The sequence below is a fragment of the Oncorhynchus nerka genome, linkage group LG20 (genome assembly GCF_034236695.1).
Source record: "Oncorhynchus nerka isolate Pitt River linkage group LG20, Oner_Uvic_2.0, whole genome shotgun sequence".
In the NCBI taxonomy this organism is placed as follows: Eukaryota; Metazoa; Chordata; class Actinopteri; order Salmoniformes; family Salmonidae; genus Oncorhynchus; species Oncorhynchus nerka.
Genome location: NC_088415.1, coordinates 44,114,053 through 44,137,605, shown reverse-complemented (window position 1 = coordinate 44,137,605; position 23,553 = coordinate 44,114,053). Strand labels below are relative to the sequence as shown.

The following is a 23,553-nucleotide window of genomic DNA, read 5'->3' as shown; positions in this document are numbered from 1 at the left end:
CCTAATGCCTTGGGCTCACCTGTCCCTACCAAGGTAAAATAAACCTCAACACAGATATGTCGTCATTTACATTTGAGTCATTTAGCAGACACTCGTATCTAGATCGAGTTACAGTAAGTGCAATCATCTTAAGATGGCTAGGTGGGACAACCACATATCTCAGTCATAATACTTAAATTGTTCAAGTAAACAACATATGCCTACCAGTACTTCACAAGACTGGGTCCCAGTCTGTTTGTTCTCTCTTGCCAACGCCTTATGGAATTGTCACGCCAATGCTTTGTTTGACAACGGAGTAGGCATAAGCACAAACAGATCTGAGAACAGGCTGGCACTTCAGTAAAAGTGAATTCAAATGGTAAAACAGATGTCAAAAGTCTAGAGATGGGCAAGAGAAATTTGATGTCATTCAAACAGACCCCCCCCCACACACTCTTATTTCCAACTGACTGGCTTTCTTGACGTCTATAGTATTCTCTCTGGTATGCAATCTGGTTTCCGCTCAAGTTATGGATGTGTCACTGCAACCTTAAAAGTCCTCAATGATGTCACCATTGCCCTTTATTCTAAGCAATATTATGCTGCCATTTTTATTGACTTGGCCAAAGCTTTTGATATGGTAGACCATTCCATTCTTGTGGGCCGGCTAAGGAGTATTGGTGTCTCTGAGGGGTCTTTGGCCTGGTTTGCTAACTACCTCTCTCAAAGAGTCTAATGTATAATGTCAGAAAATCTGCTCTCAGCCACTGCCCGTCACCAAGGGAGTACCCCAAGGCTCGGTCCTAGGCCCCACACTTCTCAATTTACATCAACAACATAGCTCAGGAAGTAGGAAGCACTCTCATCCATTTATATGCAGATGATACAGTCTTACACTCAGCTGGCCCCTCCCTGGATGATGTGTTAAATGCTCTACAACAAAGCTTTCTTAGTGTCCAACAAGCTTTCTCCACCCTTAACCTTGTTCTGAACACCTCCAAAACAAAGGTCACGTGGTTTGGTAAGAAGAATACCCCTCTCCCCACAGGTGTTATTACTTATTACACAGGAGTATGGCTAGATGGTACACTGTCTTTCTCTCAGCACATATCAAAACTGCAGGCTAAAGTTAAATCTAGACTTAGTTTCCTCTATCCTTAAATCGCTCCTCTTTCACCCCAGCTGCCAAACTAACCCTGATTCAGATGACCATCCTACCCATGCTAGATTATGGAGACAATGCTCCTTATAGGACACATCACTGCACTCTATACTCCACTGTAAACTGGTCATCTGTTACCCATCACAAGAACCACTGGTTGATGCTTATTTAGAAAAGCCTCACACCCTCCTATCTGAGATATCTACTGCAGCCCTCATCCTCCACATACAACACCCGTTCTGCCAGTCACATTCTGTTAAAGGTCCCCAAAGCACACACATCCATGGGTCGCTCCTCTTCAGTTCGCTGCAGCTAGCACCTGGAACGAGCTGCAACAAACACTCAAACTGGACAGTTTTATCTCAGTCTCTTCATTCAAAGAACCAATTGTGGACACGCTTACTGACAGTTGGGGCTGATTTGTGCAATGTATTGTTGTCTCTACCATCTTGTCCTTTGTGCTTTTGTCTGTGCCCAATAATGTTTGTACCATGTTGTTGTTATGTTGTGTTGCTACCATGCTGTGTCGTCATGTGCTGCTGCCTTGTTATGTTGTTGTCTTAGGTCTCTCTTTTTGTAGTGTTGTCTCTCTTGTTGTGATGTGTGTTTCGTCCTATATTTATATTGGCCTTTTGGTAGGCCATTTTTGTCAATAATAATTTGTTCATAGCTGACTTGCCTAGTTAAATAAAGATTAAATATAACATTTTCTCATCTAAAAAGAAAGTCAAGACAGACAGACACCATCCCCTTTCCTCAATATCTAAGGAGCAAGAGGTAACTACAGATTGTATGCCAGATGTGTGAGAACTATGTTTAAATGACTTGGCGTTACAGGTTAGCTTATACAAAACGCTGCATAGATGTCTCAACTAGCCTGCTCTTGGTGATACCATCTCCATTCTCGATTTGGGGGAAAAGGGAATCTTATAAAATGTCAGTGTCCAGTTGCAGGTCCGTCTACAAAAACCAAAGAAAGATTTCAAATCTTTTGTAGTTATGTTTCATATCGCCAGAGGTGGTGCCTCCCATTTTAGCTGCTGCAGATCTAGCATTTCCCACATCTTTGCAGGAACTAGTTGTTTCTATGCACACTGCCACGTGAAGAAGTAGATGACATCTTTTTCGGTTGCATTGTATGATGTACTACACACACGCAAGAGATATTTCTCACTAGATACAAAACATTGATTTAATATCTTACGTAGTTTCCTCTGGTTTTTGTAGAACCACCTGCAATGGACATTTATAAGATGCCCTTTTGCCAAAATCAAGAATTTAGACAGCATTGCCAAGACCAGGTTATAGTTGAGACATCTATGCAGCGTTTTGTAGAAGGTAACCTGCAACGCCCATTAACGGAAACGTAGTTATCAGATATCTGGAGTACGATATGCACCTAGTCAAGACAGTAAATCAATTAGCCATATATCCCGCTTAAGGTAGTTTGGTTTGACCTACTCTGGGCACATGAGTCACCATCTCATACAGAATTAAGTGGCATCACTGTGTGGGGGTTTAACAATTAGATGTAAATTAGCCACTTAAGCTACAACGAGATCCACTACAAAACTGAAAACGTTGTGTCTAAATGCATTTCCCAACCAATTGGATGAAGTAGAATAGAACATAGCAGAAACACTCGGTACACATCAGAAAGAAAACAATTGGGATGTTAATTAAGATTGCAACAATAACGGTTAGTTTCCAACTCTTTGTGGCTATCAATTTGCATCATATTTTCAATACTTGAATACGTTTCAAATGGATGTTGCTATTCAGATAACGTTACAACGTTAACCTATAAAAGTAACTGGACACATTTAAATCGTGCAAGTAACAGTTAGCTAGTAAACGTGGCTGGGGACATGGCAACATGTCATGCTGCAACATAAACGAATGGTGCGTCTGACTAATGTTATTCTATTGTGTGAACACAGACTGGTTGGGGCAAGTTCGCATGCCCGCCCGCTCTCGCTGACACAGTTCGAGAATAGAAAGGGCCCATGGTCGCGCAGCGTTCTATTCTGAATGTAACTACCTAGCTGGCGTGCTAACTTTGGCGTCTGTGCAGGCCTCGTATAAATGAATAGCTAGCTCTGCGCAAACATTGGACAAAAACCGTGTAAATTACCAAACTGATCCGTAGGCCCCGGACCCGACTGGAGACAACGTCTGGTAGCGTTCTGGTACCTCCCAAATCGTCTTGTTCACCTCCTGCCGATAAAACGTGGGTCTTTCTTTCAGCGACATTCCTGCAGAACAACCCTCAAACTGCAAGTTGTGACTTCTGCTTTTTGTTGGTTAAAGGTGTCAACTAGACTCGTGCAACTAACGTGAGTTCGCTAACTACTGTACTAGCTTGTTTAAGAAAACGCTCGGGAACTCTTATCAACTTCAGTAGATGCTGGATGTAAATGTTCGTTCGTAGCAATGTGCACAATTATTTAAATTACGGTGAGAAAGCGTTTCTACTCCGATGTGCGTTCAGGCTCCCGGGATTTCACTGTGTTACATACCCAGCGCGCTCGTGCTCCTATGCTGCAACAACAAAATGTCGCGAAATGAGATCCAAATCCTTCTAGTCGCTCAAAGGACAAACCACAGAGTTTCTAACCCCAGAGGCTCAACATTACGAGACTTCCGGGAACGCTTATGAAACAAACCAAGCCGACTAGTTTGGGGTTTGAGAAGTGAAAAATGATTCCTTAGTTGTTACTTTTCTCAAAATCTAAAGGCACAACCTAGATTCGAGCCAATGCCTTAAGTAGTGGAACATTTTATTACTCCAACCTCTGAAATGTATAAACTGACACAATTTTTGTATGGAAAAAAGTGCCGTTGATTTGACGGCCTACACATGCGTAGTTCGGCGCGAGACCGTTAGACGGTGACGTGATTCTGCGCATGAGCTTAGCTATCCAACGTCGCCATGACATCGCTTACACGCGTTATCGGGGAGATGGAGTTTCTGCATATCTTCATACTGTAATGTCTTTGGACAAACGTCTTTTTTTCACAGAACCTTTTTTATAAGTTTATTTAAGAGCATAGACAAACAGTGAATTTAATGCTAAGAAAATTACTTTCAAGATTCAATAAATGAAACATGTATCAAACATTAAGTAATTGGCTCTATTTCCAAATCAAATAAAACTATACCCCAGTAGTGGAGTAGAAATAAAATACAGTAATGCTTTTCACCAAATAATTTTGGCAACAGACAGTTGGATTTATTTTTAAATATATATATTTTAAAGATGTTGTATTGTCATAAGGAAGACCCATAATGGCCTTTAATAATGAAAATGCACACGTTACTGTAAGACATAAATTCAACAAAAGCACAGGTTCACATGTTTCGTGAAAATATATCTAAAATATTGTGGAAAATAAATCTCACCATAAAAGATCAGGTACCCACTACATGGCTGCAAACTGTATTGCTATTAGCAGAGCAACAAATCGGTCCATATTAGCACCAAAACACCAACACGATTTCATTAGAAATGCATTCTCCTCCTGGAAACAAGCATTTGTTTTGATATGACCAAATACATAACTTCAGATAAAAAACATATTCTCATTATCTAGTCCTTGCAACATCCCAGAGATGTTGAGGGTTTAAATTGAGTGTTTCTGAACAAAAGGTTTGCTCTGTTCATCTCTCTGTGAACTTATAAAGACTTCCATCATGTTCCGGCTGTTCCATTCATTCCTTTCTGTTTGGTTTAGAATATATGCTTCTTGTCCATTGGTGCTATGCAGTGAGGGGAGCAACATTCATACTGTTCAGGATGGTGCAACATTGCAGAACGTTCCAATAGAAATGTATTGTGTATAGGGTTGCAGAATTCTGGTAACTTTCCCCATATTTTCCAGAAATCACAAGTTTTCCAGAAATCCTGGTTGGAGGAATCCCAAATTTCCTGCTTATTCCTTCCTGATTCCAGGAATCTTCCACCTGGGATTTCTGGAAAACCTGGGAATTTTGCAACCCTAATTGTGTAGAACAGGTAGAATGGGGTCCAGGAAATCGTCAGCTCTATTTAATACATTTCTATCTGCAACGCTCTTTACATATCAACTCAATGAATAATTATTACATCCCATATGTGTTCCTTCATCCAGAGGTTGAATGAGGTTTCAGGTACTCTTCTAGCTCAGGGATTTCCAAACTGGGGGGGTCCACCAGAGCCTTATCATTTTTAGGGCGCTGCGGGCATAAAAAAACATTTGGGAATCCTCACTCTAGCTCATCTCCATCTCCAAACCTGATGATGACTTCAGGGGAACAGAGTCAAATCCATCTGACGATCTCTGTGGAAACACATCAAATACAGGTGTTCTCATTTTAGAGTGATCAAAACATTCATGGATAAGACAATAACTAAGTTATATACTACTTTCCATTGCAATTTCAATGTCTCTTGGAGTTTTGAGTTACAGAATTACAGACACAGGTCAGGCATTTTATAACAAAAAAATCTTTGCAATGCAAAATATGTATACAAACCACATACAGTGATATAGATATTGTGTCCAGTTCCCTGTATAAGGAGGACTCCTGTCTTTAAAAAAAAACATCAAATCACCACCTTTTTGGCCTCACCTCTCTGGAGAAGGACTTGATCTTCGTGAAGAAGGATTTCTTGGTGAGGTAGATGAGGTCATCCTCTGCATCTTCCCCCTCCATGATGGCACAGCTGTCTGCAGCAGGCAGCTCACACTCCTTATCTCCAGCAGTCATCATCAGCTTGGAGTACTTATATTCCAGCCTGCATGTGGAGGGGAGAAAAACCACACACCGTCACTGGTGCACGAATACACACACACACACACACACACACAAATAGACTCCTGTCACTCCTCACATGCATGTACAGGTGTACACAACTCACACACATAGACAAAGACAGACTGTATCTTACTTGCGAGTTCTCTTCCAGAAGTAGCAGCTGATGCTGATGAGCAGTATGGCAGCGACTGTCCCTGTGGACACTCCGACCTTCAGCCAGAAGTCCAGGGTCACACAGGCACTGACCGTCTGGGCAGGAAGGGACACACCACCAGTGCACTGCAGGGGCTGCTGCCACACGTAGGTGGTTCTCTGCAAGAGAGAGCGAAAGAGAGACACACAAACACATACACACATTGGTACAATTTGGCTGTTTTGATAGTGTTATCGCAAGTCTACATTAGACAACATGCCTAGTTAAGAATCAAAAAGCTGCAAAGGACTGTCTGGCATGATGTAGAAGCTTTTTGTAGCCGTATGCTCCAAAGCCAGAAAAGAAGAGTGTAAGAAAGCAGGACTCTGTAATAATGTACTATCTTACCTGTATTCCCTGAATGCAGGCGCTGACTATCTCTCTGTAGTGGCTCTCTGTACAGAGTGGACAGGCATACAGAGACCGCCATAGGAAATGGAAGGAGCAACCGTCACACGTCCCCTCTGAACATTTACTGGACAGGACAACAAAGACCGAATCAAATGTTAAAATTCGCCTAGCAACTGTCGGCGCTCTGCTCTTACTCGGGGTTGGGAGAGTTTAGCACACTGTAGTCTGCCAGACATCACACAGTACTGCTGGGGTCAAGGCTAAGCTGTAATATAGCAAGTCTTTATTTGAGGTGGTGTAGTAGTTGTAGTTCCACCATTATTCCACAGGAAGTCACTCTCTGTACAAATATCAGCGTGTCTGTCAGTTCGGCCACATTTTGAGAGTCCCCATAGCTTCCTTCAGTCAGTTCGTCATGTAGAGTAGTCCATACCTTGGGAGTGTAATCTGGTCTTTTCCTGTCACTGTAGGATCACATCTCAGTCTGATGGTGGTCGTCCTTCCCTTTTTACATGCCTGTGTTGTTTCACTGGACCTGCGGTGGACATAATATGACTTCTAAATACAAAGTCCAGTGGCAGATAAAGAGAGGTTATATAGTACTGAGTTGGGATAGTACTCTATTGTAGAACAGCAAAATAGCCACCACTAGAACACCTAGAATGTCTCTGCATTAACAGTTCAAAAGTACTGGCTTGAAAGTATACAACACCCCTGGAACACTAACAGATGAGTTTGATTTGAAAACCCAGATTGATGATGATACCTGTAGTAGAAAATGACATCAGGCAGGTTGGACTTGGTAATGAACGAGCTCTCAAGGGAGGCAATGCTATCCAGAGATGTGTCAGAGGTAACCCCTTCAGACAGAAACAGAACATGTTAAAGAAAGAGAGGAGAAACATCGACACAGCAATGGTGACAGCGTTTTCTGTACACCACCCTGTTGATCATGATCAGTTGGTAAAGTTACCCAACAAAGAAAATGGACAATAGTCATTTAATGTGCATGCTTGGCTTCATGCAAAGCTGTCCCCAAGCCCAGATAGGTGATTTTTGGTGTGTATCCATTGCTATTTGAGAGTGATGCACCATGGAGTAAAGCTTGATCTCTTACCAATGAGTGTGTCACCGATAGTGAAGGGTTGTGATGACACCACACTCTGACCTCTGACCTCAGAGGGCACCACAGTGGACTGGCAGGCGTAACCTCTGACCTCTTTCCTGCTCTCTGTCACGTTGTCCACGCACACCGCCACCTCTCTGCCCTACATGGGTCACAACAGAGAATCACCATTAATGTGAGTTTCTGTGTAACCATCGTTACTGTTTTCAAGGGGTAAAGGTATTTTTCTTCATTCCTTGCGTGCTATTTCCTTGCGTCAGAGGGAAGCGAGAAGAGCATTCGAGGAGATAGAAAGATGAGATCTTCTCCAAAGCTCTCCTCTGACATTTTGATCAGGTATGAAGAGAGGATGCAAAGAAGCGAGGAAAATCATTTTGAGATTGACCAAAGGTGTTTTCTAAATATAACCATATGCATCCATCAGCCCGTACCTCTTCTCCACAGAGGCCGACCCTGAACTGGTGGAAGTATCGGAGGCCTTTACTGGTGAAGCGTGGGCTGCTCTGGAAGCTGGTGATGTTAGCCAGGGGGGTGAAGTCATATTGGAGGACCTCTCCTCCGCCGGTGGACTGCAGGTCCAGTCTACAGTCGCTAACACAGGCTGAGTGGGCCTGTGAGGAGAAACATTATTACCATACATTATCATGGACACAAATGCATTCCCATTATCGGGGAAACAATGAAATGCATTATCATGGGCACACCTTCAAAACACAATAAATAAGTATTGTGTAACACAGGCTTTAAAAATGCAACAATGATGCATTGATCTTTATTAGTACTTTGATTTGTGTTCCGTTCCCAGCTATAAACCTTTACGCGCAGGCCTACGTTATCTGATCAATGCACGAATACAACAGTTCTTCAGTTTGTCGTCGATCCCTTTCCTTACCTTGTTGCTGTGCGTATTGGGTCCACAGTGGATACAGGCTGCCTCCCCTACAGTCTGATCAGCCCTGATGAAGGTGTTGCGAGGGCAGCTCTTACACACGCCTGTCCCATTGACCATGTAGTGGGCCGGAGGGCAGGGGACGCATTCTGAGGCCGACCCGGAGCCCAAGGCACAGTGGCGACACTGAGAGGCCACACCACCCACCACGTTGGTGATTTGGACAGTGTACATCTTGGCAAAGTCACCGCTGTACTGCCTCACCTGAGGAGAAGTTAGGGACAGTACTCACAGAGTATGGAAGGCTATGCCACACTAGTCAAACACACATCACTCCTTCATAAGGGGCTGAAATGCTATTGTGGAGTTGAGTCATGCAGAGATGCATTGTCGGCAGAGATGTGTTAGTGTCTCGGAAGACATGGGGCGTGTTGACCCTCAGGTAAAGGTCCACTTTCTGTGATGGAAAGCTCGGCAATGAAACGGCTGAAATTTCCATGGATCTAAGTGTGTTGAGTGTGTCTGTGTCCATCTATCTCACCTCACTGTAGGCTTGGGTGCGTTGGAAGCCCCAGGTAAAGCTGACGGTGCTGTTGCTCTTCACTAGGTAGGAGTAGGACTGTTTTCTGGTCGTGCCACTCCAGTGCTCCACCATGTCGTTGGTCCTCTCACTGTAACCCTGGGAAAAGAACAAGAAGAACCCTTATATTTCATCCATTTTCCATACGGGCCACAGAATATGTATTTTTGTTTACATCAATGTTACAACTCTGTAGGTCTTGAATACGGATGAACCAAAATGCACTATGTGACTACAAATACTTTAAATTGTTGCATGAAGTGTGGCATTAGATATTCTCTCCCACCGCCATAAAGTAGAGGGCACAATCAGCGGTGCACTGGGTCTCAAAGACAAAGGAGATCCGCGACAGTTCGCTCCTCTCATCATCTTTAGCCACCGAGTGAGGCAACCTAGGGAGAAAGAAAACACTTAAGGTAACTTCTATTTACAATTTATTTTTTACTACAGCCGCATCAATGACACCTACTGTACAACACATATACTGTAACATTACACATACAGTAATTACGCAAATATGTTCAATTCAAGGGTAACCCTTTTTTTTAGAAGGGTACCTATATAAAAGGACTCTATAACACATTCATAACTCACATTCATAACTCATACATAAGCAGTTTCATTCAGGTGTTTGTTGTAACTTCCACAGATTGACCCTGTGAGCCCTACCTGTATCCAGGAACAGTGAGTGAGAGCATCATGTAGTCAGAGTCCAGATCCCCTTGGGTGGTGTAGATGTACTCTCCTGCCACCTCCCACCCTGTCAGTCACAACAACAGATCAACAATCAATAACTTCACAGACCACCAACAGAGAGTGCACATCACGTCCAATGCAACACTCAGGATCAAGTAAATTACTGTATGACTGCTCATTCAAAAGTAGGCCTTTTTCACACTGCTGAATTTAGCCAAACCGAGCCAAGCAGAGCTGTACCAGCTGTCCTGGTTACACACCAGAATCACCACAGTGCGGTTCGGGTCAGTGTGACAGTGTAAAAAGGGTATTAGAGTCCTCTACATATGTACCAGTGCTCCTGAGTCTACTGTAACTATTGCCTATTCATAACTAGGCCAGCCCATTACAACTTGGCTTGGTTTGCCTCAGTAGAGCGGAAAAGGTATTCGAGTCCCTTGCCCGTGCTCCTGGCTGAGTCGCTGTACTCCCGGCTGTAGACAGAGCTCCTCATGTTGTCGGGCATCTTGTTCCACCACTTGTACTCAAAGCCCACCACCGGCTCTGTTCCGACAGGACACTCTGCACAGGCTGCACATAGAGTATGGATAGAGAGTGTTGGATAAAGAGACAGTAGAGGGTTTGTTGCCCACCAGCGGCCCTCAAGCAATCAGCACAGGCTGGATATGGACATGAGGGATTGAGAGCTACAGTTCAAATGGGTTTACATTTGTGCCAAAGTGGTCTTATGTCCCAAAGGGGACATAGAGGATTAAGTAAATAATTAATGTGACAAAAGATCAGACAGCATAAAAACATTGGCGTAGGTTAGCACCTAGCACAAAACATAGCACAATAATGTCTATTTCCGTTAATACATTTCATCAATCGTTGAGGAGGGGTTTTCCCACCTGTTCCATTGGAGTAGGATCCGTGAGGACAGGGTTCGCAGCCTGAGGTGTTGGTGACAGAGAAGCCAGGGTTACAGGGAGGGCAGGTCTCCATCTGTCCAGAGGCTGGTAGCTTCACCGCTCCTCCAGTACTGTTATCCACGGTCCCTTCAACGATCTCACTACAGATCTTTGGCTCGATCCACTTGTACATCAGCTGGGTCTAAGAAACACAGCAAGAGTTATGAATTACATTTACATTTTAGTCATTTAGCACACACTCTTATTCATGTATAATAGGTGTAATCAACTAAGTGAGGTAAAATAACCACATATCACATCAATGCACAGTACCAGTCAAAAGTTTGAACACACCTACTCATTCAATAATTTTTCTTTATTTTTACTATTTTCTACATTGTAGAATAATTAGTGAAGACATAAAAATGATGAAATAACACATATGGAATCATGTAGTAACCAAAAAGGTGGTGAACAAATCAAAATATATTTTATATTTGAGATTCTTCAAAGTAGCCACCCTTTACCTTGATAACAGCTTTGCACACTCTTGGCATTCTCTCAACCAGCTTCATGAGGTAGTCACCTGGAATTCTTTTCCAAAAGTCTTGAAGGAGTTCCCACATATGCTGAGCACTTGATAGCTGCTTTTCCTTCACTCTGTGGTCCAACTCGTCCCAAACCATCTTAATTGGGTTGAGGTAGGGTTATTGTGGATGCCAGATCATCTGATGCAGCACTCCATCACTCTCCTTATTGGTCAAATAGCCCTTACACAGCCTTGAGATGTGTTTTGGGTCATAGTCCTAATGAAAAATAAATGGGATGGCGTACCGCTGCAGAATGCTGTGGTAGCCATTAAGTGTGCCTTGAATTCGAAATAAATCACTGCCCGTGTCACCAGCAAAGCACTCCCACAGCATCACACCTCCTCCTCCTCCATGCTTCACAGTGGGAAACACACATGCAAGAAATCATCCGTTCACCTACTCTGCGTCTCACAAAGGCAGCGGTTGAAACCAAAAATCTCAAATTTGGACTCATAAGACCAAAGGACAGCTTTCCACTGATCTAATGTCCATTGCTCATGTTCCTTGGACCAAGCAAGTCTCTTCTTATTATTGGTGTCCTTTAGTCGTGGTTTCTTTGCAACAAATCGACCTTGAAGGCCTGATTCACGCAGTCTCCTCCGAACAGTTGATGTTGAGATGTGTCTGTTACTTGAACTCCGTGAAGCATTTATTTGGGCTGCAATCTGAGGTGCAGTTAATTGCTGATTTCTGAGGCTGGTAACTCTAATGAACTTATCCTCTGCAGCAGAGGTAACTCTGTGTCTTCCATTCCTGTGGCGGTCCTCATGAGAGCCAGTTTCATCATAGCGCTTGACGGTTTTTGTGTTCTTGACATTTTCAGGATTGACTGACCATGTCTTAAAGTAATGATGGACTGTCATTTCTCTTTGCTTATTTGAGCTGTTCTTGCCATAATATGGACTTGGTCTTTTACCAAATAGGGCTATCTTCTGTATACCACCCATACCCTGTCACAACACAACTGATTGGCTCAAAAGCATTAAGGAAAGAAATTCCACAAATTCACTTTTATGCATTCCAGGTGACTACCTCATGAGGCTGGTTGAGATAATGCCAAGACTGTGCAAAGCTGTCATCAAGTCAAAGGGTGGCTACTTTGTAGAATCTCAAATATAAAATATATTTTTATTTTTTTTGAACACTTTTTGGGTTACTACATGATTCCATATGTGTTATTTCATAGTTTTGATGTCTTCACTCTTATTCTACAATTTAGACAATTTTACAAATAAAGAAAAACCCTGGAATGAGAAGGTGTGTCCAAACTTTTGACTGGTACTGTATATATGCTACATTATGGATAATCATCATGACTGAGCACATACTGGTTGAATAGAACCTGTCAGGGCTAAACAGGAAATTAATATGTAAGGAAAGCTGATACCAACTCCAGCTGGTGGTCACTGCAGTGACCCGAGCCATGAAAAACCAACTGACTGCTCACATAAGAACAGCATTGTCAGTCAGCTTCATTTACTTTCTCATTTACTTTTCCCATAGTATTACCTGTCCTTTGGAGTCACATGGGGTGTGTGTGTAGAAGTAGTCACTGGTGGTACATGCAGGCCTCCGCTTGCAGCTCCCTGATCCGGCCTCTGGAAGAAGAGTTTGAACAAGGAAACAAAGGTTGTGTTCAGTAGGTTGTGTTCAGTCACATTTCGAAACAGAGTGGTAGTGCATGAACTTGTCCAATAACAAAACAGATATTTGTGTTCTGTTGCTAAACATTTTGTTACGGTGTACCCTATTGAACACGACCGAGGGGAAAACCGCCAGGAGGCAGGAGAAAAACACAACCACCATTAAGATCCAGAGATACCATACACACTTAGACTAAGTCAACCAACCACACAGCCTGTGCATTTAACTGAACCAAGAGCATATACAGTATATTTGCATAAATTACAAATGTGTGTGGTGACTTGCAAATGAGCAATCCACTATTCAAGTGGTTGTAACAGGGAGAAATATCTAGTTTACTTACACTTAGGTTGGAGTCATTAAAATAATTTTTCAACCACTCCACAAATTTCTTGTTAACAAACTATAGTTTTGGAAAGTTGGTTAGGACATCTATTTTGTGCATGACAAAAGTCATTTTTCCAACAATTGTTTACAGACAGACATTATTTCACTTATAATTCACTATATCACAATTCCAGTAAGTCAGAAGTGTACAAACACAAAGTTGACTGTGTCTTTTAACAGCTTGGAAAATTCCAGAAAATTAGGTCATGGCTTTAGAAGCTTCTGATAGGCTAATTGACATCATTTGAGTCAATTGGAGGTGTACCTGTGGATGTATTTCAAGGCCTACCTTCAAACTCAGTGCCTCTTTGCTTGACATCATGGGAAAATCAAAAGAAATCAGCCAAGACTTCAGAAAAATAATTGTAGACCTCCACAAGTCTGGTTCATCCTTGGGAGCAATTTCCAAACACTTGAAGGTACCACGTTCATCTGTACAAACAATAGTACGCAAGTATAAACACCATGGGACCACGCAGACGTCACACCGCTCAGGAAGGAGACGCGTTCTGTCTCCTAGAGATAAACGTACTTTGCTGCGAAAAGTACAAATCAACCCCAGAACAACAGCAAAGGACCTTGTGAAGATGCTGGAGGAAACAGATACAAAAGTATCTATATCCACAGTAAAACGAGTCCTATATCGACAAAACCTGAAAAGCCAGTCAGCAAGGAAGAAGCCACGGCTCTAAAACCGCCATAAAACAGCCAGACTACGGTTTGCAACTGCACATGGGGACAAAGATCGTACTTTTTGGAGAAATGTCTTCTGGTCTAATGAAACAAAAATAGAACTGTTTGGCCATAATGACCATCGTTATGTTTGGAGGAAAAAGGGGGAGGCCTGCAAGCCGAAGAACACCATCTCAACCGTGAAGCGGTTGTGGGGGTGCTTTGCTGCAGGAGGGACTGGTGCACTTCACAAAATAGATGGCATCATGAAGTAGGAAAATTATGTAGATATATTGAAGCAACATCTCAAGACATCAGTCAAGAAGTGGGTCGCAAATGGGTCTTCCAAATGAACAATGACCCCAAGCATACTTCCAAAGTTGTGGCAAAATGGCTTAAGGACAACAAAGTCAAGGTATTGGAGTGGCCATCACAAAGCCCTGACCTCAATCCTATAGAACATTTGTGGGCAGAACTGAAAAAGCATGTGCGAGCAAGGAGGCCTACAAACCTGACTCAGTTAAGGTATTGGAGTGGCCATCACAAAGCCCTGACCTCAATCCTATAGAACATTTGTGGGCAGAACTGAAAAAGCATGTGCGAGCAAGGAGGCCTACAAACCTGACTCAGTTACACCAGCTCTGTCAGGAGGAATGGTCCAAAATTCACCCAACTTATAGTGGGAAGCTTGTGGAAGGCTGCCCGAAACGTTTGACCCAAGTTAAACAATTTAAAGGCAATGCTACCAAAGACTAATTGAGTGTATGTAAACTTCTGACCCACTGGGAATGTGATGAAAGAAATAAAAGCTGAAATAAATCATTCTCTCAACTATTGTTCTGATATTTCACATTCTTAAAATAAATTGGGGATCCAAACTGACCTAAAACAGGGAATTTTTACTAGGATTAAATGTCAGGAATTGTGAAAAACTGTGTTTAAATGTATTTCGCTAAGGTGTATGTACACTTCCCACTTCAACTGTATGTAGTACCAGTCAAAGTTTGTACACACCTATTCATTCCAGGGTTTTTCTTTATTTAAAAAAATGTGTTTGAGACAAATCAGTTGTGTTGTGACAAGGTAGGGTTGGTATACAGAAGATAGCCCTATTTGGAAAAAAAAAAATCATATTATGTCAATAACAGCTCAAATAAGCAAAGAGAAATGACAGTCCATCATTACTTTAAGACATGAAGGTCAATCAATCCTAAACATGTCAAGAACTTTGAAAGTTTCTTTAAGTGCAGTCGCAAAAACCATAAAGTGCTATGATGAAACTGGCTCTCATGAGGACAGACACAGGAAAGCAAGACCAAGAGGATAAGTTCATTGGTTACCAGCCTCAGATTGCAGCCCAAATAAATGCTTCACAGAGTTCAAGTAACAGACACATTTCAACATCAACTGTTCAGAGGAGACTGCGTGACAAGCAGGCCTTCATCGTCGAATTGCTGAAAAGAAACCACTACTAAAGGACACCAATAAGAAGAAGAGACTTGATTGGGTCAAGAAACACGAGCAATGGACATTAGACCAGTGGAAATCTGTCCTTTGCTCCGATGAGTCCAAATTTGAGATTTTTGGTTCCAACCGCCGTGTCTATGTGAGACGCTGAGTACGTGAAGGGTTATTCTCTGCATGTGTAGTTCCTACCGTGAAGCATGGAGGAAGAGGTGTGGTAGTGTGGGCGTGCTTTGCTGGTGACACTGTCAGTGATTTATTTAGAATTCAAGGCACACTTAAACAGCATGGCTACCACAGCATTCTGCAGCGATACTTCATCTCATCTGTTTTGCACTTAGTGTGACTATCATTTGTTTTTCAACAGGACAATGACCCCAAACCCTCCTCCAGGCTGTGTAAGGGCTATTTGACAAAGGAGAGTGATGGAGTGCTGCATCAGATGACCTGGTCTCCACAACCACCCGACCTCATTGAGATGTTTTGGGATGAGTTGGACCGCAGAGTGAAGGAAAAGCAGCCAACAAGTGCTTAGAATATGTGGGAACTCCTTCAAGACTGTTGGAAAAACATTCCTCATGAAGCTGGTTGAGAGAATGCCAAGAGTGTGCAAAGCTGTCATCAAGGGAAAGGGTGGTTATTTGAAGAATCTCAAATCTAAAATATATTTAATTTGTTTAACACGTTTTTGGTTACTACATGATTCAATAATATGTGTTATTTCATAGTTTTTGTCTTCACTATTATTCTAAATTGTAAAAAATGAGTAGGTGTGTCTAAACTTTTGGACTGGTACCGTAGTTGGTGCTCGAATGCAAGCATACCTGCATATTTGTCTACTTCACACTGCTGGCACACCGTGGCTCCCTTGTTGGAGTAGGAGTCAGCAGGGCAGGGGGTACAGTGAGCAGAGCCTGGCTTGGCGCTGTAGGTCCCAGGTTTACAATGGAAACACTCTGACGTATAGGCAACCCCTGGAGGAGAAGGACGATTACCAATCAGTAATGATTAACAGAAACGAGAGTAAGAAGAGGTGTGCATCTTAGCTTTACAGTTTTTCACATTGCAGCACTTTTGAGGGGTGGCACCAACCGGGACGTAAACCTCGGTCCAGCGACTGTCAAACCGTTACACCAAGAGATCCTAATCTCTTGACGAGTTTGCTAGGTGTTGGGTCTACAAATTGCTCAAATGTTTTGACTAATGATTCAAATATTCCTGTCGGGGTATCACAATCAAGCCTAAATAAACAAGGGAGGGCAATCTGCTAATGATGACATTGATGACTGCTGTATAGTACCTGAGATAGCAATGTTGCGAAGCAGCACAGGTTTGACAGCACTGCCCACCAGTGCAAAAGACGTGGTCCTCCAGTAGAGCACGTTGTTGCCTCGATTCAGCTTCAACTGGACAGAGACAGAGAGTGAGACGAAACCGTCCGGGTCATACATAAACTCCCTTCATTTGTTAATAGACATTAGCATAGCTCACGCAGATAAGATTTGGTTTAAGGTTCTGAGATTAGGGTCACCCACCCCACCATGCTCAAGTGTATGGACATGTGGGGGCTATATTAGTAAGACTCACATTGTGGGGAGTCCAGTCTTTCTCTGAGGTCCTCATCCAGCGACCCTCAGAGTCTGTGGACTCGCACTGGTCATTCTGAACCTGGACGGAGGACAAGACAGTGCGAGGAGATCAATATAACATTGCTGCCTGACACACAGTTGAGTTCATTACAGTTACTCGTTTAGATAGCACGGAGATTATGGAGATCGATTGAGGAGCACATCACGTAGCCCTGTCCATTGGAATGAATGAAGAGTATCATCATGGAACACTCACATAGAACACTTAAAACATAGAACATGCAACACTCACGTAGAATTCAAAGAAGATGGTGTTGTCTGGGTAGAAGTACTCAAAGGACACAGTGCCTGCTTTCTTCAGGCTCACCGCGTAGGACAAGGTAGAGGTGCACTCATCTATGTTCGAGGCAATGTAGTCGCCTTTCGGTATCCAGGTCGAGCTATAGCGGAAGACAAAAGAGACAAATACTTTTAGAAATAGACAGTAGCTCTAAAGGTTGAGATAAATAGGAACCAAAATAGGGGTGGCTTCCAATGCACTAAACAGTATGCGGCTGTGTAGAAAGGTAGCCTGGTCCCAGATCGGTTTGTACTGTCTTGCCAACAGGAATTAGCTGTACAGATCTGGGACCAGGCTGATGTAAATGGCCATAAAATAACCGAAGCTTGAGATGAAGAGTTACTACTCTCTTGCCACACCAGCTGTAAGCAAGACAGAGAGAGATACTGACTTTGAGCAGTTGGTGTAGATGTCAGCTATGTTCATGTTCATCCCGTGTGAGATGAAGCCAGCCGGCATGCTGTCCCACTCATCGAAGGCCACGCCCGTCCCCAGAGAGTAGGTCCCACCAGAACACTTCTGACACTCCTGGCTTCTCATGTCCAGGAACTCCCCCTCGCTGCAGGAGAACGCTGAGAAGAGAGGGATGAGACTAGTGCAGGCCAGGAAGACACTGTGGGTGCATCTCAATAGTCCTTTCTTTGCTCCTCACATCCTCTCTCCCCGCCTCTTCAAAACGTCATAGGTTCTGAGGAGAAGACGTCCTCCAATGGTCTCCTCACTTAACTCCGACGTTTTGAAAAGGAGGTGAGGGAGAAGGTGAAGTATCAAGAGAAAGACTGAGTCTTACCTTGAAACTGTGTACTGCATGTAGAGAGTTGTAATAAGGGTATACTTATGACTGTGATATTGGATCGAGGGATGGGTGTTATATAGTATAGTTAGTACATGGTATGAAAGTAGAGCAAGGTAGGGTGGGTAGGGTAGGGTAGGGAGGTAGGTAGGTAGGTAGGTAGGTAGGTAGGTAGGTAGGTAGGTAGGTAGGTAGGTAGGTAGGTAGGTAGGTAGGTAGGTAGGGTACTCACTACACTGTGTGCCCTTGACAGGGTCAGGGAGGCCTGTGCACGTGTCTGGTTTGTTGGGCACCGCCACCCTCCATCGAGACCCCAGCACATCGCAGTCTGTGTACTCAAAGTGGTAGTCGGACTGCAAGAAAAAACACACCTAGACTCACACTTCTCAGGTATTTATATATACTTTGTGTATAGAGCCTGAACAATGGATGAAATGCTCACAAGGTAGTCCTCTAATGGTGACACTAGTTTTTGAAAAGTAGGTGGAGTGTACTAGTTTGAGATCAGTGTATTGGGACTTTTTGGAACATGACATCACACAGGTTATGACCTAATTCACAGATATCCATTCAGAGTATATTCAAGTCAACTCCTAAATAAACTCACATTCATTTTGATGGACCATTTTACCATTGTAATCATGCTCAGAGAGTCTAAAATTTGTGAAATAATACATTTTGACTGATTTAACTGACTTAAAAATGTTATAACTGGCCAATACACATGATTTCTCAACATAATGCATTACCGAATTTCCCTCTAAACTAGACCAACCCCCTTTCCAAATAGAAGGATCGGATCAATATTTGCGCAGTTAAGAAAGAGGCTGCTGCCTCACCTGTTGTCTTAATCTCCCTCACCTTGGGGTTATTGACTTATTTAGTAGCCAAGGAAAAAGATGGAAAAGCTACAGACCAGGCCAACCCTTCTGTCAACAACTCATCGCAATCATCTCTTAGTGAGTCATTACAACTACAGACAGAGGACAGGCAACATAAGATGTCTTGTTTGTTTCAAGTGGCTTTGCTATAGGTGTGATAGAGTGCCAACAAGAAACAGTAAACGTTAAGTCTTCCTTCGACAAAGGTTGCTGTAGGTGTAGCCCTCCCATCATAACGTCATCGTAGGAGTACTATTTACTTAGAAGATGTAAGCAGTGAGTCAGTAAGCAGAATATAAAATGCATACTGAGAATATACAGAAGAGTACTGCCTCTTCCTAGCCTGGTCCCAGATAGAGTATGTTTGTACTATCATTACAACTCCTTGTCACTCACTGACTTTCCCCCTTCTGATGACCAGGTGGCGAATCGCATCTCTGCATGTCTGGCAGACATATCAGTGTGGATGACGGATCACCACCTCAAGCTGAACCTCGGCAAGACGGAGCTGCTCTTCCTCCCGGGGAAGGACTGCCCGTTCCATGATCTCGCCATCACGGTTGACAACTCCATTGTGTCCTCCTCCCAGAGCGCGAAGAACCTTGGCGTGATCCTGGACAACACCCTGTCGTTCTCAACTAACATCAAGGCGGTGGCCCGTTCTTGTAGGTTCATGCTCTACAACATCCGCAGAGTACGACCCTGCCTCACACAGGAAGCAGCGCAGGTCCTAATCCAGGCACTTGTCATCTCCCGTCTGGATTACTGCAACTCGCTGTTGGCTGGGCTCCCTGCCTGTGCCATTAAACCCCTACAACTCATCCAGAACGCCGCAGCCCGTCTGGTGTTCAACCTTCCCAAGTTCTCTCACGTCACCCCGCTCCTCCGCTCTCTCCACTGGCTTCCAGTTGAAGCTCGCATCCGCTACAAGACCATGGTGCTTGCCTACGGAGCTGTGAGGGGAACGGCACCTCAGTACCTCCAGGCTCTGATCAGGCCCTACACCCAAACAAGGGCACTGCGTTCATCCACCTCTGGCCTGCTCGCCTCCCTACCACTGAGGAAGTACAGTTCCCGCGCAGCCCAGTCAAAACTGTTCGCTGCTCTGGCCCCCCAATGGTGGAACAAACTCCCTCACGACGCCAGGACAGCGGAGTCAATCACCACCTTCCGGAGACACCTGAAACCCCACCTCTTTCAGGAATACCTAGGATAGGATAAAGTAATCCTTCTCACCCCCCCCCTTAAAAGATTTAGATGCACTATTGTAAAGTGGCTGTTCCACTGGATGTCTTAAGGTGAACGCACCAATTTGTAAGTCGCTCTGGATAAGAGCGTCTGCTAAATGACTTAAATGTAAATGTAAATGTAAATGATAATTCCATAAGGGGTTGGCAAGATAGCAGAAATGGACTGGCACTCAGGCTCTTTCTCATAGCCACTGTGGAGTGGCGTGAGTCCTGACAAGCAAGGCTAGTACAGGGGTGAAAGCCAAGGCATCTAAATAGGCCATTGGGCCACATATGTCAAGAATTACTGGGCTACGTCTCAAATGACACCCTATTCCCAACCTAGTGCACTACTTTTAACCAGGGCCCATAGGACTCTGTTCAATAGTATTGCACTGTAGAACAAGACCACTTTGCAGAGTAAACCTAACCCCCACTCTGGACCATGTAGGATTAATAGTTAACAACCAGCAGACAAATGTTCCCTCTAACACACTTCTGTTTTTTATTAGTGCAGCTACATTAGCTTTTGTTTTAGAGATAAGGGGAGTGAGTGGGAGGAGAAGAGGGAGAGAGAGGGGGGGGGGGAGACAGAGAGGTAGAAGAAGAGAGAGAGAGACAGAGTGGGAGAGGGAGAGGGAGGGGGAGGGAGACAGAGAGGTAGAAGAAGAGAGAGAGGGGGGGGAGGGAGTGAAAGTGAACCGTTGATGGATAAAATGAAAATTCATGAATTGAAGATGTGCTCTGCCTGGCTCGAATCTAATACTCCTTGTTCATAAAAACATGAGTAAACCGTGGCAACGGGACATTGTGACCCTGTCTCCTCATGGTCTCACAGGCACACACACACAGGTTCTGTCAGAAAACAAATAATTCTGATGAATCAGTCAGCCATGGTGTCCCTTCAACTTAATCTGCCTCTAAGCTCTCTCACCTTGAGGTAAAGGTGGCTGTAGGTTTCCTGGAACACATTGTCCTTACATGGGCCTAATCATGATGCCAAGTCACTTGGGGATGTTAGTTCTACTATAAACTGTTTTTGCTCCAGCTGATTTTGCTAAGCATTCATGAAATGTGTACAGCTTATGAATGTGTTACGTATGACTTAAGAATGTGTTATGAAGTCTTTATGTAGCCTTGTTAACCCAAACAAGGAATAATGTATGGGTCATATATATGGTGACAACTTCCAATACCAGCAAGCATGGTGCATATCAGCTCTCCATTCACACCCCAGCAACAACGCTATTGATACAAGAAATGCCTAGGCATTATCAAGCACCACAGTAGTTATGCAAATAGTAAGAAGAGAAAGTAGACTACAGCCAGGAGAGTTGTTAACTGGAGAACTAAGGACTTGCTTAAGGCAGAAAACTGTTGCACACACACAGGCATCTGACTATGACTAATAAAGGCTATGTAAGCAACACCAAACTAACTGACGCCATACCAGTGTAACACATGTCCATAAGAGAAATGCTGATAGCAGAAGCCTCTACAGCAGGGGTACTCAAGTACTATTTGAGACAGTCCGGTCTCACAGATTTCCTAGGTGGAAAAGAACGGTCTGAATGGATATTGTCATTCATCAGCGTGATAACAAACCCCCACCTCACAACCCATGCGACCCCAAACTGTTCAAACTCTTGTTGACAGAGAGAACATTTTGTCGTTTTAATGCTAATTTCCTACAATTCTACACATTTTGCCATGTCTTATGTGTGTTCATATGATACTGGGGTGGAAGCCCGACTGAGTTCGCCCCCCAAAACAAACATTTCCCTACACCCGCAATAACATCTGCTAAATACGTGTGTATGACAAATACATTTTTTATTTAATTTTTTTAAAATTTGGGACCCATGGTCCGTATTGACCCCGTTCTTGGTCCATATCCGGCCTGCAGTCTGTCTGTTGAGTACGGGAGCTCTGCAGTACTGAATTCAGTTAACATGACATTGACAAACTCTTTAGGAAAGTAGAAAATGAGGCATCTATTGTTTTTACGGTTAATTTCTGTATAGGCTACCTCAGAGTGAATGTGTGTATAGGGTTGATGATGGTTCAACAGAGTTTTAAAATGATTACATTTGACCTCAGCACTTAAAATAAAATAAATAGAGAACAGTCGGGCTGTTGATTAGGTCTAGGGGTACAGTTCAGCACCTCTTACCACCAAGACTCCTTCTCCCACCACCCCCCATGCTGAAAAGTGTGATAAAACAGTTTTAAAAAAACACCTGACCCCCACTATCTTGAAATACCATAATATTACATCAGAATTCTAACAGACATACGAACAGCTTTGCATTTATTCTGTCCTGTAACTGGCCATTCAGCCATGTGTGACTGTTTTGAATTCTATGATTCTGATAACTCATTGCTTTTTGCATCATATTTCCATAAAGCCTACAATAGCAAACGTCTATTACTCATAAAATATTCCTACTAATTGTGTGAAGGGTACTTCTTCAAATATGATCAGGTTTCTAGATCATCTTCACTTATGATGGCTCGTTGTTTACAGTGTAGTGCATTTATGGAGGTCAAATTCAGAGGTTACTAACTGAGACGTAGGCTACATCAGACAACGTGTATGTCAATATGAATGAGTTCTGCTCCAACTGATCAGTCAATATGCTTTTCATAATGGACCATAAAAGGATGGATCATGTATTTTTAAAAGACTGCATTGAAAACTACTGGAAAATGTTTGCAATTATTCTGTATAAATTCCCAGCTAGTTAATAGAAACGTTACAGTTTAGTTAAGTTATCTGAAATCCGAGTTATACAAAATAAATGTACAATTATGTGAAACAATGCAACAGGTTTTGTTTAGGTTACCTAATGAAGTGCACTTTATGTTATTGTTAAGCCATATGGGTGAAAATACAGTCAATTAGTCACAATTATGTTAAAAAGGCAACTTATCATTCCATGCTCCTTACCTCTTTGCATATGGGCAAATCACTGGACGCATAAATTTGATCAAAAAATAGCCAAAGAAGGTGAAGAAAACTGTGTGAAGCTTTCATCTTTCTTGAGCAGCAGGTAGGCTACAATTAACAGCTTGCAGGTCCACTCCACGCTGGAGGTGAAACTCATGCGGGGCGGAGGTTGAATTTATGCCACGACAGCTGGCAGCATCCTCTAGCAGTCTACCTATGAGGCGCAGGCGCTTTCACTCTCTAGATAGCGCTCTGAAAATAATTAAATAAAATGCTCGTTACATTTTTATTATTCAATTAATGGTCAGCATGATTGTGTATATTTTACTGACACAATCAATTATCTTTCG

The 23,553-nt window shown here is 43.1% G+C and overlaps 2 protein-coding genes across 3 annotated transcripts in view; both read right to left on the bottom strand.

Annotated features, from left to right (window-relative positions):
* Nucleotides 1–3,758, bottom strand: part of mapk14a (mitogen-activated protein kinase 14a) — a 34,934-nt gene extending 31,176 nt beyond the window's left edge. For both annotated transcript variants that reach the window (XM_029622799.2, XM_029622800.2), the window contains exon 1: nucleotides 3,276–3,758. In XM_029622799.2, coding sequence (XP_029478659.1) covers nucleotides 3,276–3,394 — 119 coding nt within the window. In that variant the 5' untranslated portion in view covers nucleotides 3,395–3,758. The remainder of the gene's footprint in view (nucleotides 1–3,275) is intronic.
* Nucleotides 3,759–4,373: 615 nt separating this feature from the next.
* elapor1 (endosome-lysosome associated apoptosis and autophagy regulator 1) lies at nucleotides 4,374–23,388 on the bottom strand. Its single transcript, XM_029622801.2, has 22 exons — nucleotides 23,204–23,388; nucleotides 18,376–18,496; nucleotides 17,742–17,922; nucleotides 17,303–17,450; nucleotides 17,009–17,089; nucleotides 16,722–16,827; nucleotides 16,246–16,395; nucleotides 12,764–12,852; nucleotides 10,665–10,866; nucleotides 10,216–10,344; nucleotides 9,748–9,838; nucleotides 9,365–9,470; nucleotides 9,040–9,177; nucleotides 8,502–8,762; nucleotides 8,041–8,220; nucleotides 7,601–7,751; nucleotides 7,250–7,343; nucleotides 6,917–7,018; nucleotides 6,481–6,607; nucleotides 6,073–6,251; nucleotides 5,754–5,919; nucleotides 4,374–5,461 (listed from the first exon to the last, which is right to left on the bottom strand). Exons 1-22 carry the CDS (start codon nucleotides 23,288–23,290, stop codon nucleotides 5,393–5,395), a joined length of 2,958 nt encoding a protein of 985 aa, XP_029478661.1. The 5' UTR covers nucleotides 23,291–23,388; the 3' UTR covers nucleotides 4,374–5,392.
* Between the last annotated feature and the right edge of the window lie 165 nt (nucleotides 23,389–23,553).

Coding starts and splice junctions, on each gene's coding strand:
- elapor1 (XM_029622801.2), bottom strand. CDS start 23,290: ATGAAAGCTTCACACAGTTTTCTTCACCTTCTTTGGCTATTTTTTGAT. Junction 17,090..17,302: donor CCATCTTCTTTGAATTCTAC/GTGAGTGTTGCA, acceptor TCCTCCGTCCAG/GTTCAGAATGACCAGTGCGA. Junction 6,608..6,916: donor GACCAGATTACACTCCCAAG/GTATGGACTACT, acceptor TGTCCTGTCCAG/TAAATGTTCAGAGGGGACGT.